The 22,291-nt window shown below is 39.2% G+C and overlaps 1 protein-coding gene across 1 annotated transcript in view; it reads left to right on the top strand.

The window, feature by feature from the left end:
- Nucleotides 1-22,291, top strand: part of CUBN (cubilin) — a 284,271-nt gene that overhangs the window by 88,800 nt on the left and 173,180 nt on the right. Inside the window, exon 28 of the mRNA XM_074192929.1 lies at nucleotides 16,927-17,077. Coding sequence (XP_074049030.1) covers nucleotides 16,927-17,077 — 151 coding nt within the window. The remainder of the gene's footprint in view (nucleotides 1-16,926; nucleotides 17,078-22,291) is intronic.

Here is a 22,291-nt window from a genome sequence, read left to right as displayed (position 1 = left end):
TTTCTTTGTAAATGAGATATGGTAGGATTCTTGTCTTTAATCCACTCTGTTATCTGGTTTTTTTTTTTTATGGAAGAATTCATCCCATTCATATTCACAATTATGATTCCTTACCATGTATTTCCCTCTGTCCTTGTTTGATTTTCGTCTCTCTTTCCTTTCACCTTGTCCCTCCTCACCAGTGTTTTGCTTATGACCATGTCTCCCTCAGTTTGCCCTCCCTTATTTCAGCCTTATCCCCTTTCTTATCTCCCTCACCTCCTCCTTCTCTATAGATTACTCTACTCGACTGAGTATCTATGTTATTCCCTCTTTGAAACAAACCTATGAAGAGTAAGATTCAAATAATGTTCATCCCCCTTCTTTCCGTCTCCTATAATGGGTCTCTCATGCCTCGTCATGTGAATTATTAATCTGGTTCTGCCTCTCCCTTCTCTCTTTTTCCAAGGCAATCCTCTTTTTCACTCCTATTTTTTGGTATCATCCCATCAAAGTTAATTTAAACTCATATCCTTTAACTATATATACTCCTTTTAATTGCCTTAATAAATATATAGGTCTTAAAAGTAGGGATATAAAAAGTTTAAGCTTATTGAATAAATTGATATTCATTAAAATTTTTTTTGAGTTCCAAATTTTCTCCTTTCCTCCTGCTCCTTCCCTACTCATTAAGAAGGCAAGAAATAGGATATCAATTATACATGTGAAATAATGCAAAATGATGCAAAAATAAAGCTTTAAATTGTACTTCAACTTACACTCATAGTTCATCAGTTCTCTCACTGGAGATGGCTAGCATTTTTCATCATGAGTGCTCTAGAATTGTCTTAGATCATTGTATTGTTTCGAACAGCTAGGCCTTTCACAGTCAATCATCATTTCAGTATTGCTGCCACTGGGCACAATGATCTCTTGGTTTTGTTCACTCCATTCTCCATCCATTCATATAGGTCATCCCACATTTCTCTGAAACCATCCTGCTCATCTTTTCTTATAGCATGGTTATATTCCTTCACAATTATATACCATGACTTGTTCAGCCATTCCTCAGTTGATAGGCATCACCTCAATTTCTAGTTCTTTGCTATCATAAAATAAAGGTGTTTTAAATATTTTTACTAATGGTCCTTTTCACTTTTTCTTTGATATCGTTGAAATATAAACATAGTAGTAGTATCACGAGGTCAGAAGGTATGCACAATTTTATAGCCCTTTGGTACCAAGAATAGTTGAGCCAGTTCACAACTTCACCAGCATAAACTAGGATTCCCCATTTTACCATATCTCCTCCAGCATTTGTCATTTTCCTTTTCTATCATTTTAGCCAATCTATTACTTCTGAGGTCTACTTAATAGTGATTTAGAACATTTTGTCAATATAGCTTTGATTTCTTCTGAAACTGTTCATAACCTTTGAGCACATCATTTGGGGAATGGCTCTTATTTATAAATTTGACTCAGTTTCCAATATATTTGAGAAATGAGGCGTTTATCAGATAAATATGTTGTAACATTTTCTCCACAGTTTCCTTCTTTCCCTCTTATTCTGTCTGTTAGTTTTTTTTGTGCAAAAAACTTTTTTTTTTAATTTTATGTAATCAAAGTTATCCATCTTATTTCCTTTTTTATCTGTTTGATCATAAATTCTTTCCTTATTCATAGATCTGACAGTTAAAATTTTTCATGCTACCTTAATCACAAATCCTCTTCTCAAAAAATTGCATTATAATAAGGGAAAGCATGTACCAGCAATAATTATAACACAAGAGAAATTGAGAGAAGTGGGAAAAACTTCAGGCAAAGTTGGGGAGAGAGTCAATGACATAGATAGACTCATACAAAGAAGTAGACTTTAACTACCTGGGGCAGAAGCAGTACAATGGAAGTTATCAGGAGGCTTATTTGTGGCTCAAAGAACAGTAAGAGCCAGCCAAAATTAGAACAAATTGTCTCATAAATTAATTAGTTCCTCATAACTGTAGACATTCAAGCCAAGGCTGACTTCATTCATTCGTTAAATTAAAAAAAATTACTAAGTACTTCCTATATGCCCTTACACATTATACTAGACATGAGGAACTTTCAAAGATAAATAATACAAAGGGGGATTTTAATTTAATAAAGGTGATAGGCAAATAAAGCACTAGGCAGTGGCTGTAAAGAAGTTCATAATGGAAGCCTGCAATTAGGTTGGCAGACATTATCTACACAGAGAATGCCTGCCAATCTCTAAGCAGGGAGTAGCACAATGCATTAGCAAAATCTTAATTGGCATCATGTCTGATATAGTTGTATGTTGGCCATACCTATTTCTTCATCCACTGGTACAGCATCACAAAATGCTAGTTTTCTCCTGGAGGAGAAGATAAAATTACGTCCATGCATAATCAATTGTGAAAATGGTTTTGTATATTCCTTGGCGCAGCAAAACGATCATTAGTCTCTAAACCTTACATTTTTTTCCCTACCTTTAATTACTAATGACATCCTTTCCCTTGATTTCTTCCTATGCTGCCCCTCATTTTACTAGACAAAGTGATGACAGTCACATTCAGTCCTTACCACTGACCAAAAGGACCAAAAGTGTGGTTCCCAGTATGGAAAAATTTTATTCTGAGGATTTGAAGGATTGAAGTTTTCAACCCTCCATTTCATCTCCTTTCAAGGAAGTGGGAGAGATCTTCAACTGCAACAACATTCCAGAGAAATGGAATCATATCCTTTCCCTATAGCAAGAAGAAATCCTTCAGCTTCTAAATTGTTGTTATTTGGTCACCAAACTAGCCTACCCTTCCCTATCTCCCAGATGAGGCCAAGTAGGGAAATATCAGGTGCTTCTAGCTTTTCTTTCTTTTACTTTTCCTCGTTTTCAGTGGATTCTAAGTATATAAATACGGAGAGCGAGGATCCCTAAATCTAATCCCTCTGATCTCCCTATTCAAAGATAATAGCAGGGCCAATTTATTGTTGTTTAGTCATTTTTCAATTGTGTCTGATTCTATGTGGACTCATTTGGGGTTTTCTTGGCAAAGACATTGGAGTAGTGTGCTGTTTCTTCCTCTAGTTCATTTTACAGCTGAGGAAACTGAGATAAACAGGATCAAGTCACTTGCCAGGATCACATAGCTAGTTTCTGAGGCCAGATTTGAACTAGGAAGATCTGTCTGACTACAGGTCCAGCACTCTATCCAATACATCACCTAGCTTTCTGGCAGAGCCAATTATACTGATTAAAAATGTGATTCCTTTGTTATGCCCTTTGTAAAGCCAGGAAGGTCAGTGTATGAGAGCAGGTTTGTTAATTTTATGTGATAGCGTGGTCCAGTCAGAAGAGTGCTCTCCTTGGATGTTCACCTTAGTGAAGAAGTTTTAGAAGACTACCTTCTTGTTTTTGTATTTGTCTACCAATAGTAAACATATCAACACTCCATCTTCTGCACATGTATTTACAAAATTGGTCCCGTGTTTCTCCTTTATGGGACTATCATGGGGGATAATTCCAAGATAGTGCTGATTTGGATGTACAATATGCATGAGTCTAGCATTCGGTGAGCCATATTATCAGCTGTGACTACATCAATCTTGAGCAGTAGATTAGTTTCTTAACAAGTCAGATTAATAAAAGTACAAGCTAGTATTTTACTCTTATAGTCTAATAGAAATAGGGAAGGACCACATTGTAGAAGGAATTATTCATTAATTAGAATTTTCCATAGAAAGGATAGAAAGGTGACCTTTCTGACCACCTCACTTACCCTTAGAAAGTGATTTAGTCACTTAATATCTCAGGTATGATTGCCTGAACATTTAGTATTAGGATGTCCTTATTACCCAGTACCTTAAAAATAATTGATTAATGGAGAATTACTTTGATAAGAATGATTGCCTGAGCATTTAGTTTGGAGATGTCCTTATTACCCAGGACTTTAAAAATATTTGATTAATGGAGAATTCCCTTGATAAGAATTAGCAAGGTAGGAATGATCGTGAGATCAGTTCTCTAGTATTAGCAAAAGCTAAGGGAAAACCAGAAAAAGAAAAAGAAATTGGTGAGAGAACCAAAACATATTTTTAATTCATGCTGGGACAAATTAACTGTCTTTTGAATAATAACCTTTTAATGGACTAATATTTCTGATATTTCAGTGATACTAAAAAAAGATTGTAATAAAAGACTGTATAAATATTGTAGGAGATCTGCTGATCATCTCCCCTCCTGCAATATGATAAAATTCTTAGGCAGAAGAGGAAAATCTCCAAGTAACATCTGCATGTCAAGAACCCATCAGTAGTTTCCTCTGGGTGGGTACTTAGCACTCTCTCTGAAAATCTCAAAGGCTGAAGCTTTTCCTCATAAGGGAACATGAACCCGTCTTTGTGCTTCTAAGCTTGAATTATCTGGAGAAAGCAGAAATGAAAATGTTTGAATAGGCATGAAACTCAATAACCACAGCAAGCCATTAAAATGAGTACGAATCCTGGGTTCTGTGTCTGAAACCAGGCTCGGCTTCAGAGATCCACTGGGCAACTGCAAATGCCCTCTCAAGTTGGTTTCCTTGCTGACACGCGAGGCCCAGAGTCAGTGACTAATTGTTTATTTTTAGTTTGGTATTGCGAGTTTTCTACTTTTTGGCCACACCCTGCCAGCACACTGTAATATGACTTTTCCCCTGCCTTTGAGAAAACTGGTGTGTCTGTATAAGGTCTCTTATTCAGTGTGAAGGACCGTGGGGCTAAGGAATGATTGTGTCAATGGAAGCAAAATCAAATTCATAAAGTGGTCCCTCTGGGGCTGAGGCTGCCCTGTTTGAATCCTCCAATGGGACCCCTCCAGCCCACATTAGTGCTATTGGCAGAATAGATTTTATAATTGTTAAATGGGGGGAAAAAGGCCCACTTAAACAAGTCAAAGGGGATTTTTGTAGAAATGGAATCACGAATGGTTGTCACAACCTAGTAGCCCTGACATCTGTGTAAATGCTCTTGTGGGTGGGTGGGGAGTGCTGAGAGGCATCTTCTAGATTGTAAAGCATAGTAGTGAAAGTCAAAAGACTTAGTTCCCTATCCCAGTTTTGTGACTAACTAGAGTATTTCCCCACTATGGATCTCAGTTTCCTCATTTTTAAGATGGGGAGGTTGGGTAAGATGAACGAAGTGATGGACGAATGAATAAAACATTTATTAAATGCTTCCAATGTATACTGTCCCTGGAGATATAAGAAATCCAAGAGTCCTGCTTATCAGAGAGTTCCCATTGTAATAGGAAATGTCATGACTTTTTAATAGGCCCCATCATCTTTAATGGGTCCCTGTTTTGAACTGGTTTTAAATTATGATAAATCTGTATTTCTCTCTACCTCTTCCATGTTTTGTCCTTTCTCCCATCCCATTATGAGAACCAAGAAGCTTAGTTGCAGGGATTCTGAAGGACCTGGAAGAGAAAAAAAAGAGGAAGAGGAGGAGGAGGAGGAGGAGGAGGAGGAGGAGGTGGCTGTGGAAGCATTAGCAACATGGAATGCAATTAGATTAGACATGTAAAGCCCTCCCAACCTCCTCCTTGTACCTCACAGAGGCAAAGTGAAGAGTGCCTTTTTTTAGAAGACGCTATTTTAAAATATGTTCCCACAACCTCTCCCCATTCCTTGAAATGTAGGACTCTTATATTGTATAAAGTATATGAAGTATATAAAATGTATAGTATATAAAAGTATATAATATAAAGTATAAAAATTGTTGGGCAGGGGAGAGGAATCCCTTCAGTATACTCTGGGGATTGTCCCTGGACCATGCAAATGACTCTCTTCTCCATAAATAACCAATTTGTCACCGCAGCACATTTCAAATGAGGTTCTATTCTGTCTGGTTTTTTGGGGGAAGAGGGGATCATTTGGTTGTCTTACCTGCTAGGGTTGATTTGTGTGGAGGTGGTTTCAATTAGCGTATGCTTCTTGATTTAAGTTGCCCTGCCCCACCAGACAACCCCTCATTTGTTGTCTCCTTCCCAACCCTGGCCCACCGACTCTAATCAATACCCAAGAACAATTTTTATGTTTTGCTCCAGGAAATTATTTTCACTTTAGCCTTTTACTAGGACTATTATGCCGGTAATTTGCTCTCATTGATGACTGTCTCCATCCTTATGGGAAAGACATTCTTCTGTTATTGAATTTGACTTCTTAGCTCCACCGTGAATTCATTATTCAGTTTCTCAGAACCAGTGCTCCTTAGATAGACTCTTTACTTTGAGCCAGCATTTTGTTCCACAAATAGAAGAGGAGACTCTCTACTATGCCTAGGTTTCTCCCTAGGGGGATGTGATATTAATTTAGTTAGCCATTATCTATCAATGGAGGTTGTTTCCTTTGGAATCACTATGCCACAGGAGAGGAACCAAAATGGAATAATTTTCCATTAACAAGTTGGAGACTAGCCTGACTTCCAGTTACACTTCAGTTTTAAACTCACATATTGATTCAAATATAGGCTATTCTTTTATTCCAAATATGGCTTATATAAAACTTGAGTATGGCCTATACTCAATTAACCAACCAGAAAGCATTTAAATGACTTTTGAGTTTTCAAAGTGCTACAGATACAGAGAAAGGCAAAAATTGCTCTCAAGGGACCCATATTCTGATGGGGAGAGAAAATGTCAATCTCTAGATCCGTACAAGAAGTAGTTGCAGGGAAACCTTGGAGGGAGACTTCAGAAGTGGCAAAGCAAGGAGGGGAACCAGGAAAGGCCTCTAGAAAAAGGGGATGTTTGAACTGAGTCCTTAGTATCATAACAGTTCAAAACTTGCTTATTTCCTCAGCAAAAGCAGCATCTTTATCACCAGCTCACATAAACTTGAAAAATTGGTAGAACTGATGGAGACCCTAGAGTAATCTGGTCCAATTCCCTCATTTAACAGATGAGGAAACAGAAATCTAAAGAGGTTTATAAAAAAAAAAAGACTTGCTTCCAGTAGAACCAGATCCCAAAGCCAGGTCTCCGGGTTGCTTCATTCAACGCTCTTCCAGTGGCACCAAGCTCCTTCCCCTTCTCATTTAAGTTAGTCTCTTCTATAGCTGCAAAAAACCTGGGAAGCCCTAGTATTCACAAATTCTCTCTTTAGTAGAGTTTTCAAGTGAGTCCAAGTACCAGATGTCAATACTGTTCATTTTCAGAGCACTTGGATCTAGGATGAGGGATGTAAGGCAGGAAGGAAAGGAAATTTGCATAGTTTTCATTGTTAAATAGAAAAATGTGGCTAAAGGTAGCATAATAGAACAGTAGGATACTAATGGACTCTTAAATGGAGAGACAAGGTTCATAAAAATCTGATTTCCCACTCTCATGAATGGGGAGCATCAGAAAGATGAGAGGCATTTCTTTCTTAAAGTGACTCTCTCTAGATATTAAACACTTTTCCCTTTGATAAATATAAATTTAATACATTGATGAGAACAAAAAAGTAGCTAGTTAAAAGTAGATGGGTGGCACAATGGATAGAGGAATAAATTCAAACCAGCTGGGCAAGTCACTGAATCTTGTGTGCCTCAGTTTCCTCATCTGTAAAATGAGCCAGAGAAGGAATGGCTAAACCTTCCAGTTTGTTTTGTCAAGAAAACCCCAAATGGGGGGAGCAGCTAGGTGGTGCAATGGATAGAGGACCTGAGTTCAAATTCTGCCTCAGACACTTAATAATTGCCTAGCTGTGTGACCTTGGGCAAGTCACTCCTAATCCCATTGCCTTAAAATAAAATATAAAAAAAGAAAGCCCCAAATGGAGTCACAAAGAATCAGACAATTAAAAACAAGATAAAGTTTCCAAAAAAAGGAGAGGAGAGATTGTAAATTCTTGTACATATGCATAGGATCATATATTTAAAGTTGGAAGGAACTCTATTCCAACTACCCACTTTTCAGACAAAAAAGAAACTGAGGCTCACTGCAGTTAAATGTTTAGTTTGAACTCATCCTGGGTGTAATCAACATCGCCACAAATCAAACCTATTTCCTACTCGAAATCAGCATTCTTTCTGTTGTATCATGCTACCTCCAGTTGTTGATTGTTAAACCCACCTGGAAATATGGAAGCACAGTTTTTACATTTAATATGCTTAGGGGGCTGCTGGGGCAGAAGATTGGGGGTATTGGTTCTTTGGGGGGAAGTGAGAATTGCTAGGTAAGGCTAGATAAGTGTGAATAATGAATCCCTGAAGTGGTCACAGGCATTCCAATTCCCACTCTTTGAAGTTGTAAGTATGTAAAAAATAGTCAAAGGTTCTAACCCAGTGGAAATATGCTGTGTAAATCCAAATAATAGCCCCATTTCAGGGAATTCATTATCTGCATGAATGGACTAGAATACCCATCTCTAGAGATTTGGAGAGCTCTCCCAAGGGCGAAAGCCAAGAAAGTTCAGTTTTGTGGTTGTACTTTTCTTGGTTTTCTCTGACTTTTTTTTTAAATTTGTTTTAACAATGTGTGCATGACTTGAGTGTTTCGTCTATAAGTGCATATTAGATTAAAATATAGTCAAGGGTGGCGGAATTTGGGAAACCTAAAACATTGCCGTAGGTTTGCTGTTGGTCAAATCTCAAGTTAGAAGCTGCATCCTCCTAGGAACTGTAGTAACTGGATTTATTTCAAACTTGAAAATTCTTAATGTAAAGTCAATCCTTCCTTTGTAAAGCTGAAACATTTTGAAATATTCTCTTCCATATTTTCAAGTTTATCTCTTTCTGTTTATTTGCCATTTTAATATCATCTCACTTACCTTGTGTTCCTTTTAATTTGCTATGGAAGCTTTGCATTTTCGTGTCAAAATCAGATTTGCTTTTAGGGAAAAAAAATAACAGGCTTCTCCAAGCTTGTAAGTGTTTCTATTTGACATTTTTATAAATGTTTTGCAGTATTTAATGAATGAAGTATCATTCCAAAGATCTCATTATAGTAATGTTGCCTATATACAACAGTGACCTATATTCAGTCCAATGAAATATGCTATCTTAAAGCTATTTTAATAAGTTTCCTGTGTGCGAATTCAGTCAGATATAAAGCCTTGTCCCCTTTGTGGTTTTAGGCAACCAAAGGTGAAACCTTGGAGGGGAAACTAAGTAATATTTCCTGTATCTATTCAATGAAAAACAAGCAGCAGAAATGAGATTTTACAGAGCTCTGACATAGCTAGCTTCCTCCTGTTTGTCATGATACCATGGAAAAAAGATTTAATATGAAATAAAGCATGATTCAAAAATTATGCAATTTTTATAAATACAAAAACCAGAAACTACAAGAAGAATATTTACTGAAAGAAAGTATTGGCTGGAACCCAAACTGAATTTGATTTTTAATATTAACCATTGAGTCACCAATGTGAACCCAGCAAAATCAGTTAATTTGTGACTCAGTTTCTTTTTCTATCAATGCAGTGGATGAGACATTCTCTTTATTTTGACAGGAGCAGCATAAATGAATGGAACTAGGTCAAATAATCAACTAACAAACACTTATTAACCATCTAGAGATCCAAAAACAAAAATGAGACCACCCACTCTCTAATTTTAGAATACCTGTATATATTTTTTAAACAATTCATGAGCTTTCTATGGGGGGGAAGGGAAGGGAGGGGGGAACTGTAAAATTCAAAACCTTACAAAAATGATAGGTAGATACTACTATTGTATATAATTGGAAAACAAATAAAATGTTCAATTACTGGAAAAAAACAATTCATGGCAAGATAACTTTGCAAACAAGAGCTGACAGTCACAAATATGAGTTTAAAAAGTCTGTATTTTGTAACTCCTGCAATATATTTCATAATACTGTTTTCCAACTTTACTGGGAAGTATATTAGATTCATGTCAGCCGAATCTGGCTCTCTCATCCATACAAAATGCAGATTCAAATGATTCTTTTGAAATACCTCTTTAAAGTCATAAAAGCTTTGTTCTTTCATCTGACTCAGCTGCCTGTATCTCTGATAACATCGGGATCTCTTTGGTTTCTTGCTCACCTATCAGTCTTTTCAACCCATCTGTGCAAAGCATATGCCGGCATACTTTGCTTTGTGCAATTTGTGTATGGAAGGCACAACTTTATATGTAATCCAACAATCACTTCCAGTCCTAAACTGAGCTTGGAAGTCACCAGTGCAAGCTTCTCTGTTCCATGCAGAGGAAGTATGTTAGAATCAGCCAGTGCCAAAAGATTTCCTTCCTCTTTAAGTGTCCTAAGAATAGTTGGACTAATTGAAACACACATATCAGTATTTAATAAATTGTATACAAGAGCATGATTGTTCCCATTGTCTTCAGAAATCCCCTTTGAAATTTATAACCTGAAAATGCCCTGTCATTTCAGAGACATGCAGCCCCCCACTTGCATCTTCACCCCTTCAACATTTTCAGGCTCCATCACAGGGAGAAATCAGAAATCAGTCTGGGGTTTGAAAGGGTTTTTTTATATAAAAAAGACCTATCCCTTGCATTTCTCACTTAAGCCTAACAGGGTTCTCTCATGTTGACTTAAGGCTCACCTGAACTCACAGTCAAAATTAATGAACAGAATGTAGGAAGACCTGAATGTGAATCCTTCCCCAAACACTCCCCCACTGGGAGTCCCTGGAAAAGTCACTCCACAGCCCTATGCTTTGGTTTCTTTACTTGTAAAATGGGAATAAGAATCATCCTTACCTCTCAGGATTGTGTGGATTAAATGAGTGAGCACATATTAAGTGTTTGTACACTATATCATATAAATGCAATGATGCTGATGGAGAAGATGAGGTTATCGAAAATTTGTCTGACATTTTTAGGCCCTCTAAAAATGTTGAAAAAACAGCCTGGTGGCTTTCATTGGCCTGAGCTGGCAGATTGGATGAGTCAGAGTTGGCAGACCATTAGACTATGCTGTGGTTAACATAGGGCTCTGAAAAAAGAATCAGCAAGGCTGCCCCAGCATTTGCTATGGCAACAAGTATTTGTATATTTTAAAAAATGACTTGTTTCAATTCTGTGTGGTAAATTTGAGCGGGAACAGCTGGAGGAGGTAACAATTCACCCTTTGGCATGGGTTCAAAAAGATCATTTTTTTTGCTCACTGAAAACTAGACAGACTCAAACTAATTTTTTTTGAAGGAATGTATGGTTTCTGGATTATTCCTTGGGAATTGTACTGTGCAATCAACATATGATCTTATTAACATTTATTTTTAAACATTTGCCCAAAGAGGCATGGAATATTGTTTTCATTTACTTCTATTTATTGCTACTCCTCTTGTCCAACAATTTTGGCATGCTAGGAAGACTGCAGTTGATGGAGTGCCCTCCTCATCCAATGTAAAGTAACCATGCAGAGAAGGGAGGGAAAACTTAACACACTCTGAGGCCTCTGAGATGCACTAGGACCAATTTAACATAAATCCAAAGCAGCACCTAATATGTTCTTGGCTTTGGAAGGAAGAACTTAGTAGATTTCTGACTTCTCCCAACATTTTTATCTAATGTTGCTGCAAAGGGCAATGGGAGGGTACATTGCTTCATTGGTCACAGCTGCAAAAGTCTCTCATCTGATCTATCTTGGATTCAGATGAAAGAATTCAACCTTTTGTACTGAAGTTGAGAAAGAACCTTTTTTGGGCAGTTTGAAATTTTCTGCTGGTTCAACCTTGCCTGGGAAATAACTATGTTTATTTTTATATTTTCTATTTTTGAGTTTGCAATATTTTAAGTCTACAGGATAAGATCCTTGGATATATAAACACCACACTTAATTAAAAGCTCTGTAAGACTCTCTAACCTGAAGCAAATGTCCTAAGGTTTCATGGAGACCCTGGAGAATACTCAAGTTTCATGTATTCTGACTGTATCCTTTCTGAGCCCTTCCCCTCCATCTGCCACACTTTCCTTGTTTTTTAGGATTCTATAGCTATAGAATATCAGCACTAGGAGACTCAGAGACTCCCACTTTTTATAGGTAATGCAAATGATGACCAGTGGCTTACACCAGGGTTCAAATAATCTATCAACCAGCATTTGTTAAGCATCTAGCAATAATAAATTATAATAGTAATAACTAGAATTTACATAATGAATTAACATTGCAAAGTACAAATAACTTCCCATTTGATCCAAATCCCCAGGAGGTAGGTAAAAGTGATTTTGCAAATGAAGTAATTGAGGCAGAAAGAAGTTACATGACTAGCACCAGTAAAGGTATGAGGCAGGATTCTAACTTGAATCTTCTTGCATCTAGCTCCAGTGCCCTATCCGCTGTACCCCCAGCTGCCTCCAGGTATATCGCAGGATCTGGAATATAAAAATCAACATGAGACTATCTACTTTCTAGTATAAGGTTGCACACTCAAGGATAATTGAATATATGCTTTCTACAAAAATAAATGGGAAATGATTTGGGGTGGGGTGGAAAGTTAGAAAAAGACCTACTGAAGTAGATGACATCATTAGGCTTTGGGGGTTTTAAGGAGAGAAATGAGAAAGAAAACTATCAGAGGCATGGAGTCAGCAAGTGTGAAGGCTTTGAGGTGGGAAGATAAGATCAACCTGAGCACAGATTTGGAAAGACAGAATGATTCTCTGTCTCTCTCTCTCTCTCTCTCTCTCTCTCTCTCTCTCTCTCTCTTTCTCTTTCTGACTCTAGGTGCTCTTTCTCTTCCCCTTCAATCCCCCACCCCCATAGGGACAGCCACAGATGGTATCTAAGGTCATTAAAGTCTGCAAGGTATTTTATAAGTATTATTTCATTGTAATTTCATGACAAACCCTTCCAGGAAATCAATACAATTATTTTCGTCTTCATTTTACAGAGGAAGAAACTAAGACCCAGAAGGAGTTAGGAGATATAGCCATGGTTCCTTTACTCAGTATCAGAGTCAGAATTCAAACCAGGTTTCCCTGACTCCCAAGTCCAACAACTCTCCCATAAAGAACCATTTAGGTTAGACGGAACCAGGATTTGAATTGTGTCCCTGAGTCTGTAGAACTTTCAATGCAAAGGACAGGATTCTTCACATAGGCAGGCTTAGGGGTTTTTTTCTCTTCTGAGAGACCCCATAGCCTCTTAACCCCCCTCTTTCCTTTTCTATTGTTCTACTGTCAGCTCTCTCCCACAAGAGCTTTTTCTTTCTGTAAAGTATTTATCTAGAAACCTAGAAACTTGACAATGAACACACACATTCAGTGAAACAGTGGGGGGAAATAAACAGGAGAGAGAACTGTGATAAATTAAACTCATCTTTATTCATATGTTTAGAATGTTTTGAAGTGGAAGTGATTAAAAAGGACTCTCAGGCTGCTCACCATCCTTAAATCTTCCTAGGCTTCCCCAAAGCCTTGCACAGCTTCACATTCTTTCACATAAAGTTGATGATGGCTCAGGATGAGCCATAGGAATCTGGGGATTTATGACTGCTTCTGTCTCTGGCTTTTTGGCCTTGGTTAGGATACTTCCCTCTTCCTCTTGCTCCACAGTCTTGATAAGATTGTCACGTAACTTGCCTGCCAGGGACAAGTTGAGATTTAGTGCATTGGAGGTGGCACCCACTACAAAAAAACATCTAAGTATGATTGCAGCTGAAGTCTCATTAAAATAGACGGTATTTCCTGTTCAATCATGGGCCTCTCGAGTTTTACAGTCCCTTGCTGCAGTATTTAAAACAGTAAAATTCCAGCCCAACTTCCCTTCCCCAAATCCCACCATTCTAGCTCGTCACAAGATTTAGTGTATCATGTGTGTGTCAATAAGTGAACATGAACAAAAAGACCATCAGCAGACACGTTTCATTTTATAACTCCAAGCACAGCCAGATTTTAAGTGTTTAAAAATGGCAACTTCTGAGAGGGGTGCCTACAGAATCGCCTAGATCACGAGTGTGCCAACCTTCTGGCTCATCATGTTCCTGCAGGAGAGCATGTGGTATGGATGAGAATTTGTCAAGAGATAGGCATCTGGGGAAATGATGAAATGTAGTAAACCAAGGATTCTGGATTAGGGAGCAGGACTTACAAACATCATAAAATTCTTGATCTAATTTTATTTTGACCCAGCAAGTTGTTAAGCTGTCTTTTTTGTTTTTCTTCTTAAGAATCTATTCCAGTGAAAGTCAGATCAGTCAGAAACCAAAGGGAAATGCAGTCAGATCTCAATATCTATATTATTAGCCCATTTTGGGAGTGAAGTTTCATCAAAAGTTGGACAAAAGAGTGACTAAACAATCCTGTAAGATCCCATCCTGCCTGCACTTTTTACTATGATCTTATCTTTCTAAGGACAATAAGCATATTTATAAGCCCGGATTTCTATTTTTTTATTAGACTTGCTCATTTAATCACTGACTTCTAGAATCTCAGCATTGAAAGGAGTCTTAAAGGCCTATTGGTAATGTTTAACAGTTGGTTCTCTGGGGGGAACAATATGTCACCGGTGGATAGCAACCCTGGACACAGAAGGGTCTGGGTTCAAATCCAGTCTTAGACACTTGATCCTTACTCACTGTGTGACCCTGGGCAAGTCTCTTAGCCCCAATTGCCTTGGGAGAAAAAGTTTAATTGAAACTAATTGTTGGGGCGGCTAGGTGGTGCAGTGAATAAAGCACCTGCCTTGGAGTCAGGAGTACCTGGGTTCAAATCCGGCCTCAGACACTTAATCATGACCTAGCTGTGTGGCCTTGGGTAAGCCACTTAGCCCCATTTGCCTTGCAAAAATCTAAAAAAAACCCAAATTGTTAACATTAACAATGTATTCAGGATAAAGCACTGGCCTTGGAGTCAGGAGTACCTGGGTTCAAATCCAGTCTCAGACACTTAGTAATTACCTAGCTGTGTGGCCTTGGGCAGGCCACTTAACCCCATTTGCTTTGCAAAAAACCTAAAAAAACCCAATGTATTCAATAAGATTTTCTCCATCACTTTTCTTAAGTCTACACAATCAACAGAACAATCTTAGTATTTGCCTATTGTCAAATGATAAATAAATACTCATAAATTACCGAAAAGTTAGCAGTCAGGAAGGCTGGAGCTGATTCCAGTGCATGCCTGCTTGGAGGTCATTTAGCTCAATGTCTCTATTCAAAATACAAATCACTTCTAGAAGAGCTCCCTGAAGTGATTCATTTCTCATCTGTCTGAAGCTCTCCGGTGATGGGAAGCTCACTACTCCCCAAATAAGCTTGATTCATTTTTTAGGCCATTCTGTTTCTTAGCAAGTTTTCCTAATCTACATCTCTGAAGCTTCTGTCTATTGTTCCTAGTTCTACCTTCTGGAACTAAAAGAACAACTAATCTTGTTGTGTTTTTAAAGTACAAAATGGTGTTGTGAGAGAACTAAAAGGACATAATGGACTCTACCAATTATTTTAATTTTTTAAATTGTATTTCATTCAGGAATTTTAAGAGATGACTATAAACTCATAGGCTTCTTTGAAAATGTAATGGACCATAGAGTTCCTCTAGTCTGACCCCCTTATTTTGAAGATAAGTGTCTGACTTGCCTCTGGTCTCATAGATAAGAAGTGGAACTGAGATTGAACTAGGTCTGCATGATCTTATACCAAAAAGCAATGACTGGTATCAGAAGACCTGGGTTCTTAACTATCTCTCCTCTTTACTACCTTTGTGACCTTAGGTATGTCTCCTGGTATCTTTAGGCCTTGGTTTCCTTACCTGTAAAGTGAGGAGGATTGAACTACATGACCTCTGAAGTCACTTCTAACTCTATTTCTCTATGACTTCCAGGCTAATACTCTTTCCACAACGCAATTGTCATTTTTGCTGATCATCTGCAAGTGTATTTATTCAGCCTTAGCCTCTCTATTAACCCAACAACTCTAATAGCCTATTGGACATCTCAAACTGGATTGTCATGGATGTCTTAAACTCAACATATCTAAAAATGGATTTCTCTTCCCTTCTTCCTACCTTCCCTATCTTCCTGGTTCCTCAGGTTAATCTTCATCTTCTCACTATCTCTCTCCTCCCATACCCAATCTATTACTAATATGTATACCCTCCTTTAACACTGCTTTCACCTCCTTGCAGGCCTTCTTTTCCCCTTGCCTGGACTGTTGAAGTAGCCTATAGGTTAACCAGTCTCTCTACCTGTTCCAGTCTATACGTTGCTCTTACATGATCTTTTATGTACAGTTCTGATTACAATAGCCCCCATTCAACAAATTGCAGTCACTCCCTATCACCTCCTTTAGAATCAAATATATAAAACTCTCATTTGGTGTTCAAAAAACCTTTAGAACCTGTTCCTCTCCTTCACCCCTTTCTAGTCATCTTATACCCTATACTCCCTCAAATCCCCAACTATTCTTTGATCTATGGATATTGACCTCCTTTTCTGTTCCTTAAGCAAGATCCTCCATCTCTATGCTCTAGACATTTTTGTGGAATAATCCACAAGTCTGAATGTTCTCTCTTTCCAAGGATCCCTGACTTTCTTCAAGTCCCAGGTAAAATTCTACCTTCTACTAGAAGCTTTTCCAATTTGCCCTTAATTCTAGTGCCTTTTCTCTGTTTATTGTTGTCCCCATTAGATTGTGAGCTCCTGGAGGGTAGGGACTATCTTTTGCCATTGTAGTTAACACAATTTGGCTCATGATAAGCACTCAATAAATGTTTATTGAATGACTGTACCATGTTCCTTCTGAATAGTAGGATATCACATTTGAAAACAAATAATACGAGGGTATCATAATTTCCCCAAAGTCTCATTGCGATAGAGTATTCCAACATCAATTTATAAATAGATGAGGGATCCCCCCCCCAGTTATTTCAAAAGTCTCTTCCCCACTCTGCTCTTACCTCTAAATAAAACTGAATTTTGTAGGTGGTGGGCTTTGCATTTGGTGTCTGACTCAGTAGACCTTGTATTATTGCTCTTACCATATGGAGTTTCTCCTCTTATTTCAGCTGTATGACGGACCTCAGCTGATAGGCCGTTATTGTGGAACAGAACTTCCCCCTGCTGGGTCGACTACAGGGACCAAGCTTCATGTGCTCTTCCATACTGATGGGGTTGGCCACAATGAAAAGGGATTCCAGATGTACTGGAACCTCAATGGTAAGGTTTGAGTTACACTCACTTCTGCTGGGGTTTAAGCCTCTCTTTTTTCTCCCATATTCTACAGAATCCCCTTCATTCAAGAACAATGACAAAAATACTCACCTGTCCTCTTCTCTAGTCTCTGAGGAAGAGGTGATACTTCTACTTGTCAATCCTGATGCTGTGAACCCCTCTGCTTTAGACTTTGATCCTCTCCTGTTGCCTCTGGGAGTTGAGCCATCAACCATGCCCTCCCTCCCAACACACATCCCCTTTTTTATTCATATGAATATTATAGATAGAGCTAGGGATTGGGCCTGTTATTTCATTAGTACAGGAAATACTAGGTGAAGAAACTACCTCTGCCAATGTGGGTCAGTACTTTCTCTGCAACTTAAAATCTTTGAGAGTTGTCAAGGGTCCAGAGCCTTGCGAAGTGATTTGCCCAGGGTAACCAGCCAGCACATGTAAGAGGTGGGATGTGAGTAGAGGTCTTCCTGGCTGCAAGAGCAATTCTCTTTCTACTATTGTCATCTTGCTTTTTATCATTATTGTTAAATAATACAATACACATCGAATTCCCCAAATATTTAGGTGGTTACTTGGTCCAAGGTATGAAAATGAAAAATGACCCAGTCCCTGTCCTCAAGGGGAATGTGACATACACACATCTAATGCACAAAAGGGGTGTATTGGGGACAAAGCTGAAAGCCAGAGAACTTGTGAATATTTGGAGAGGAAGATGAGCACCCATTTACTATTGAGAATCAGCCAAAGTTTTCTGGAGACTGTGGTACCCAAGGTAAACCGTGAAAAGCAGAGGGAGCTTTCAGGACCTATAGGGATGGCGTAAACAGATATACAGAGGGAATGTCAGCTGATCAAGGTCAGGGTCTACTGTGTAGTACTAGTTCTCCTGGAATAAAATGGTCCTGTGTGGACTATGTAGAGTAGATTAATATGAAGTAAAAGAGGAAACATTAGTTGGAACTGAATTACTGGGAATAGTCTAAAGGGTTCCTATTTAATCTTTAAGGAGGTAGGAAACCATAAAAGATTTTTGTTATTGTAGAACAGAACAGGAGGATGAAAGAACATTGACCCTGGAATGAAAAGTCCTGGGTTCAAATCCTACTTCTGGCTTTAACTTTCCTAGACCTCCTCAGTTTTCTTGTTATTGAAAAATGAAGAGGTTGAATTTGATATCTTCTGAGGTCCCTCTCATTTCTGGATTTATAACTCCAATGAGTGTTCATTAGGAAGATTATTTCATCCACTGGGTAGGAGATATCCTGAGAGGTGGAGAGATTAGAAGACCAACTAGTAATCTCTTATAATATACTATTACATATTAAATTTGAATGAGTATTTTTCCATTTTGTCTTCTCATATATATATAAAATATACATGAGTTCTGGAAGGTTTTTGTGATATTGTGGTAAACCATAGCAAAATAATATCCCTATAATTCTGAATATGAATAGGAGACTGTGAGAGCATGTGTTACAATGTAAATGGCTGTCTTTGGTCTTTCAAACTAAAGAAGATAATGTAAGTTTTCTTTAGGATATATGTGTATACATTGTGACTCCCTGAATAAAGATACTGTAAATGGGGAAGTGATAGGCTGAGAGAAGAAAGAGAAGGCTGCTTCTTGGATACCCTAGCATAGATAGGAGAAAGAGAGCAAGAGAACAATTGGACATGGTCTGGGGATCATTTTAAGAGAACCCAATGTCAAGGCTGAAGGGATGAGAGAAACAGGGAAATACCAGTCAGGTGGGTTTAATGGCACTTTAAAGAAGCCCAGGCACCTAAAATGGGAGGTCAGCAAGTGGCAGCTACAGACCAGAATCACCTTGGTGATTGCTGCTGGAGATACAAAGGGAAAACCAAAACATTGTCTGCCCTCAAAGAGCTCATGTTTTAGGGGGTTGGAAATGGTATGAAGTTGAGGTCACTTATCATCTTTAGTGATCAGCTCTTGCCTCCCCTCCCACTCCCCAATGTTACTTTCCTGTACTGGAATTACTTTCTCCTCAAATTACTTTCTCCTCATACTGCTCCATTCCTCCCATTCCCCTAATTAAAAATGCAAACTCCTTGAGGACAGATTTTTGTTTTTGTGCCCCTGCCCCCCCACCTAGAACATACTAAATTCTCAATATGTTAGTTGAATTAATTTGAGTTTGTATCACAATGTTTGTGTTTTGTGACTGTACATCCTAGACAATATCTCAGAGTACTTTCCTAGTGGAAAAAATATGAGTCTGGAGTGAGAGAACTCTGCTTTTAATCTTGGCTGGCCACTTACTAAAATGAGAGGGTCACACTAAGTGTTATCTGGAGCTCTCTTCCAGGTCCAGATTCATAAATCCTAAACCGTGTCCCTCTTCTCAATCATGCCCTTAATCAACATTATGGGACCTTGTCATTTAGAGGACTTAACAGTTTCAACCAGAAGGCAGATAGGTGTGTGTGCATACATGGGACCTCTTAAAGAATGGGAGGCACTCTTTCAGAGATTAACATAAGGGAAAGATGAGGCAGTAGCTCCATCAGGGAGAAATGGGATCTCCACAAGACAGGGTTTAAGGAAACAACTTTCAGACAAAAGGAGAGAAGGAATAGGGACTGGCTTGTGATTTAATCCCATGTGAATAGTTAACTAAATAATATAAACCATCCTTGAAATATACTTCAGTTCCAAACATATAGTTTCTAGCTTTATGATGACCTCATCCCAAAGTAAAGTTTTTGGTTTCCACATCTGTATTTTCTCTGTGTCCCATATGTCAGTCAATGAGAGAAGGAAAGGAGGCATCATCAGGACAGAAGAACAGAAATAGGAAAATGCTTCAGTGGATGAGATCACTGTTATTTTTTTTGTCCTTGGATAGAGGCAGAAAAGAAAGACTACAAGATACTCTAATGGATGTTTTTCTCACATCTTGGACCAGGCTTGTGATCTCATTGGCTTAGGGAACTTACAGTGAGGAAAGTCCCTTTATCATTCCCAAATAACATTTGCTGGTCAACATATAGTCTTGAAGACTTGCTTGGGGTTTCTGTGAAATTAAGAGCCTTGCTCAGAGTCACATAACCAGTGAGCAAGATTTGAATACGTGTCTTCCTGATTTCAAGACCAGCTTTCTATCCACTGGTCTATGAAGCTGCTTCTACTTTAATCTGGGGAGAGTGCTGAAAGAGACCACCTTTCCTGAAGTATTGGGACAGTGTGGTGGGGTTTTTTTGGAATAGAATTTTTATTATAATTATATGATTATGTTTTGGATGGAATTGAGTTGTTTAAGCATCTTCAAAAATCACCTTTAAACTGAAATAGTAGTTGATGCTCCTTGAGACCCTCAAGGAATCATATTATTATAGCATAGAATCTATTTGCATAAAGGGGTCATCCAGTCCAAACTCCTCATTTTACAGATGAGGAAACCAAGACCTGGGAAAGTTGAGTGACTAGCCACAGATCATACAGGTTGTAGAACTCACTTCAAACTCAGGTCTTCTGAATTCAAATACAGCATTTCTTCCACTTCCCGGAGGTACAGTTAATGGGCTAATAAGCGTTACTTACCCTCCTCAGACAAGAATTTCTCTTTGAATCAGTTAAGCTGAGACATTCAGGCAGTCCAGATGTAACCTTTCCCCTGCTGATGAAGGGATGTTGCCTCCCACCCCTTCGTCTCCATTGCATCAGCATCAAATCTCATCAAATCTCAGTCCCTCCTGCCCTTTTCCAATGACAACTCTACCATGGTATTTTTCATTTGGCCCTAGGAGCACAGCAGTGACATCATTTCCTGAGTATGTCTGCTGGATGAGAAGCCATATCCCCCACCCCACCCCCTTTATTGAATGAGTCAATTAATAAACATTTTTTTTTAAATATACTCTCTTTTGCTTCACTTTGAGGACCAGGATCTCCTGGGGGGGGGGGCTTTTTCTGTTGGCCCATCTTAACAGAGTTGCAGTTGCAGGAGATTAAGCCCCAGGACCCTATCACTCTGCAGGGTCCCGAGGAGGGTCCCACCCTGAAAAGAATGCCAGGGCCATAGTGGCTCTGTCTGGATAATCAGTTAACATTATTCAGTCCTGACAGCATTGTCCAGGGTCTGAATCAGAGGCCCCTGCCGGCCTGCACCACTCGAGGGAGTGCAACGTTCCCCAGGCTCTGAATAGGCACTCCCCGGCTCAGCCCCATTGGACACTCATCTCTTCGGGCTGCCAGCTCCCAGAGGGCCTCTCTTTCACCCGGGAGTGGAATCCAGCATTCATACAAGGTCAAGGAGCTTTGGGAGTGAAAGAATCCCAAATGCAAAAGGAGTGAGCTCCTCAGTTGGGAACCAGGGGAGGAGGGAGGCCTGAAGTTGAGGAGGGGGGAGCGGATGGGGGGGTGATGTCACCCTGTACCTTCACAAAGGAAAAGCCTTTTCTTTGTCAAGAAGGATGACATCAGCCTCCAGACAGGGCTGCGGGCTTCCTTTTATCTTCCCCTGGGCCTTTTAAATTCTTTTCTAAAGCAGCAGGGGTTGACAGAAATCTGCCTGACAAGTGCCTTCCCCAAGTGCCCCCCTTACCCCCTCAGCCCCAGTCAGCATAAGCACCATCCAGCTCCTGCCCTCGCCGCCTGTGAACCTGCTGGTGGGAGGCCCCAGCAGCCCCTTTGTCCTTAGCCCAGAAGCTTCTTAGGATGAGCCCGGGCCTGGTTCTCTCACTGCCCATCATTTCGGTTCCCTTCGCCTCCACTTATCAAGGGGTAAACTTTGGTTCTTAATCGTCAGGTCACCTGTCTCAAACATGATGATGATGAAGATAAGAGTTGAAAGTCCTTCTTTCTGGGAAGGAGGGTTTTGCTTTGGTTTGTTTGTTTGTATCGTGTTGCCGAACACTTCGCTGTGCTGTAGGCCTGGTGAATGCCAGCTGTGGGTGGCTGCTTGTTGAGTCTGCAATGTGTGGTCCTGGCGAGGCCAATTAGAGTTTCAAAATGGGAAGCAGTTGATGAAATCTTGAAGGAAAAGACATTTTAGCTCAGGCTTTGGGAAATGAATAAGGACTGGGCAAGCAGACAGACAAAGCTCTAGAGAACACATTGCCCACCTTGTTTGTGTCCTGGCCATTTCTCCCGACAGTGACTTTAAATACATCAGGTAATATCCAGGGGGTTACAAGGAAAACTAAATAGATTGAAATGCAGCAGACAATTGTAAAAAA

The sequence above is a fragment of the Macrotis lagotis genome, chromosome 7, assembly GCF_037893015.1.
Source record: "Macrotis lagotis isolate mMagLag1 chromosome 7, bilby.v1.9.chrom.fasta, whole genome shotgun sequence".
Classification (NCBI taxonomy): Eukaryota; Metazoa; Chordata; class Mammalia; order Peramelemorphia; family Peramelidae; genus Macrotis; species Macrotis lagotis.
This window is presented reverse-complemented; position numbering and strand designations above follow the sequence as displayed.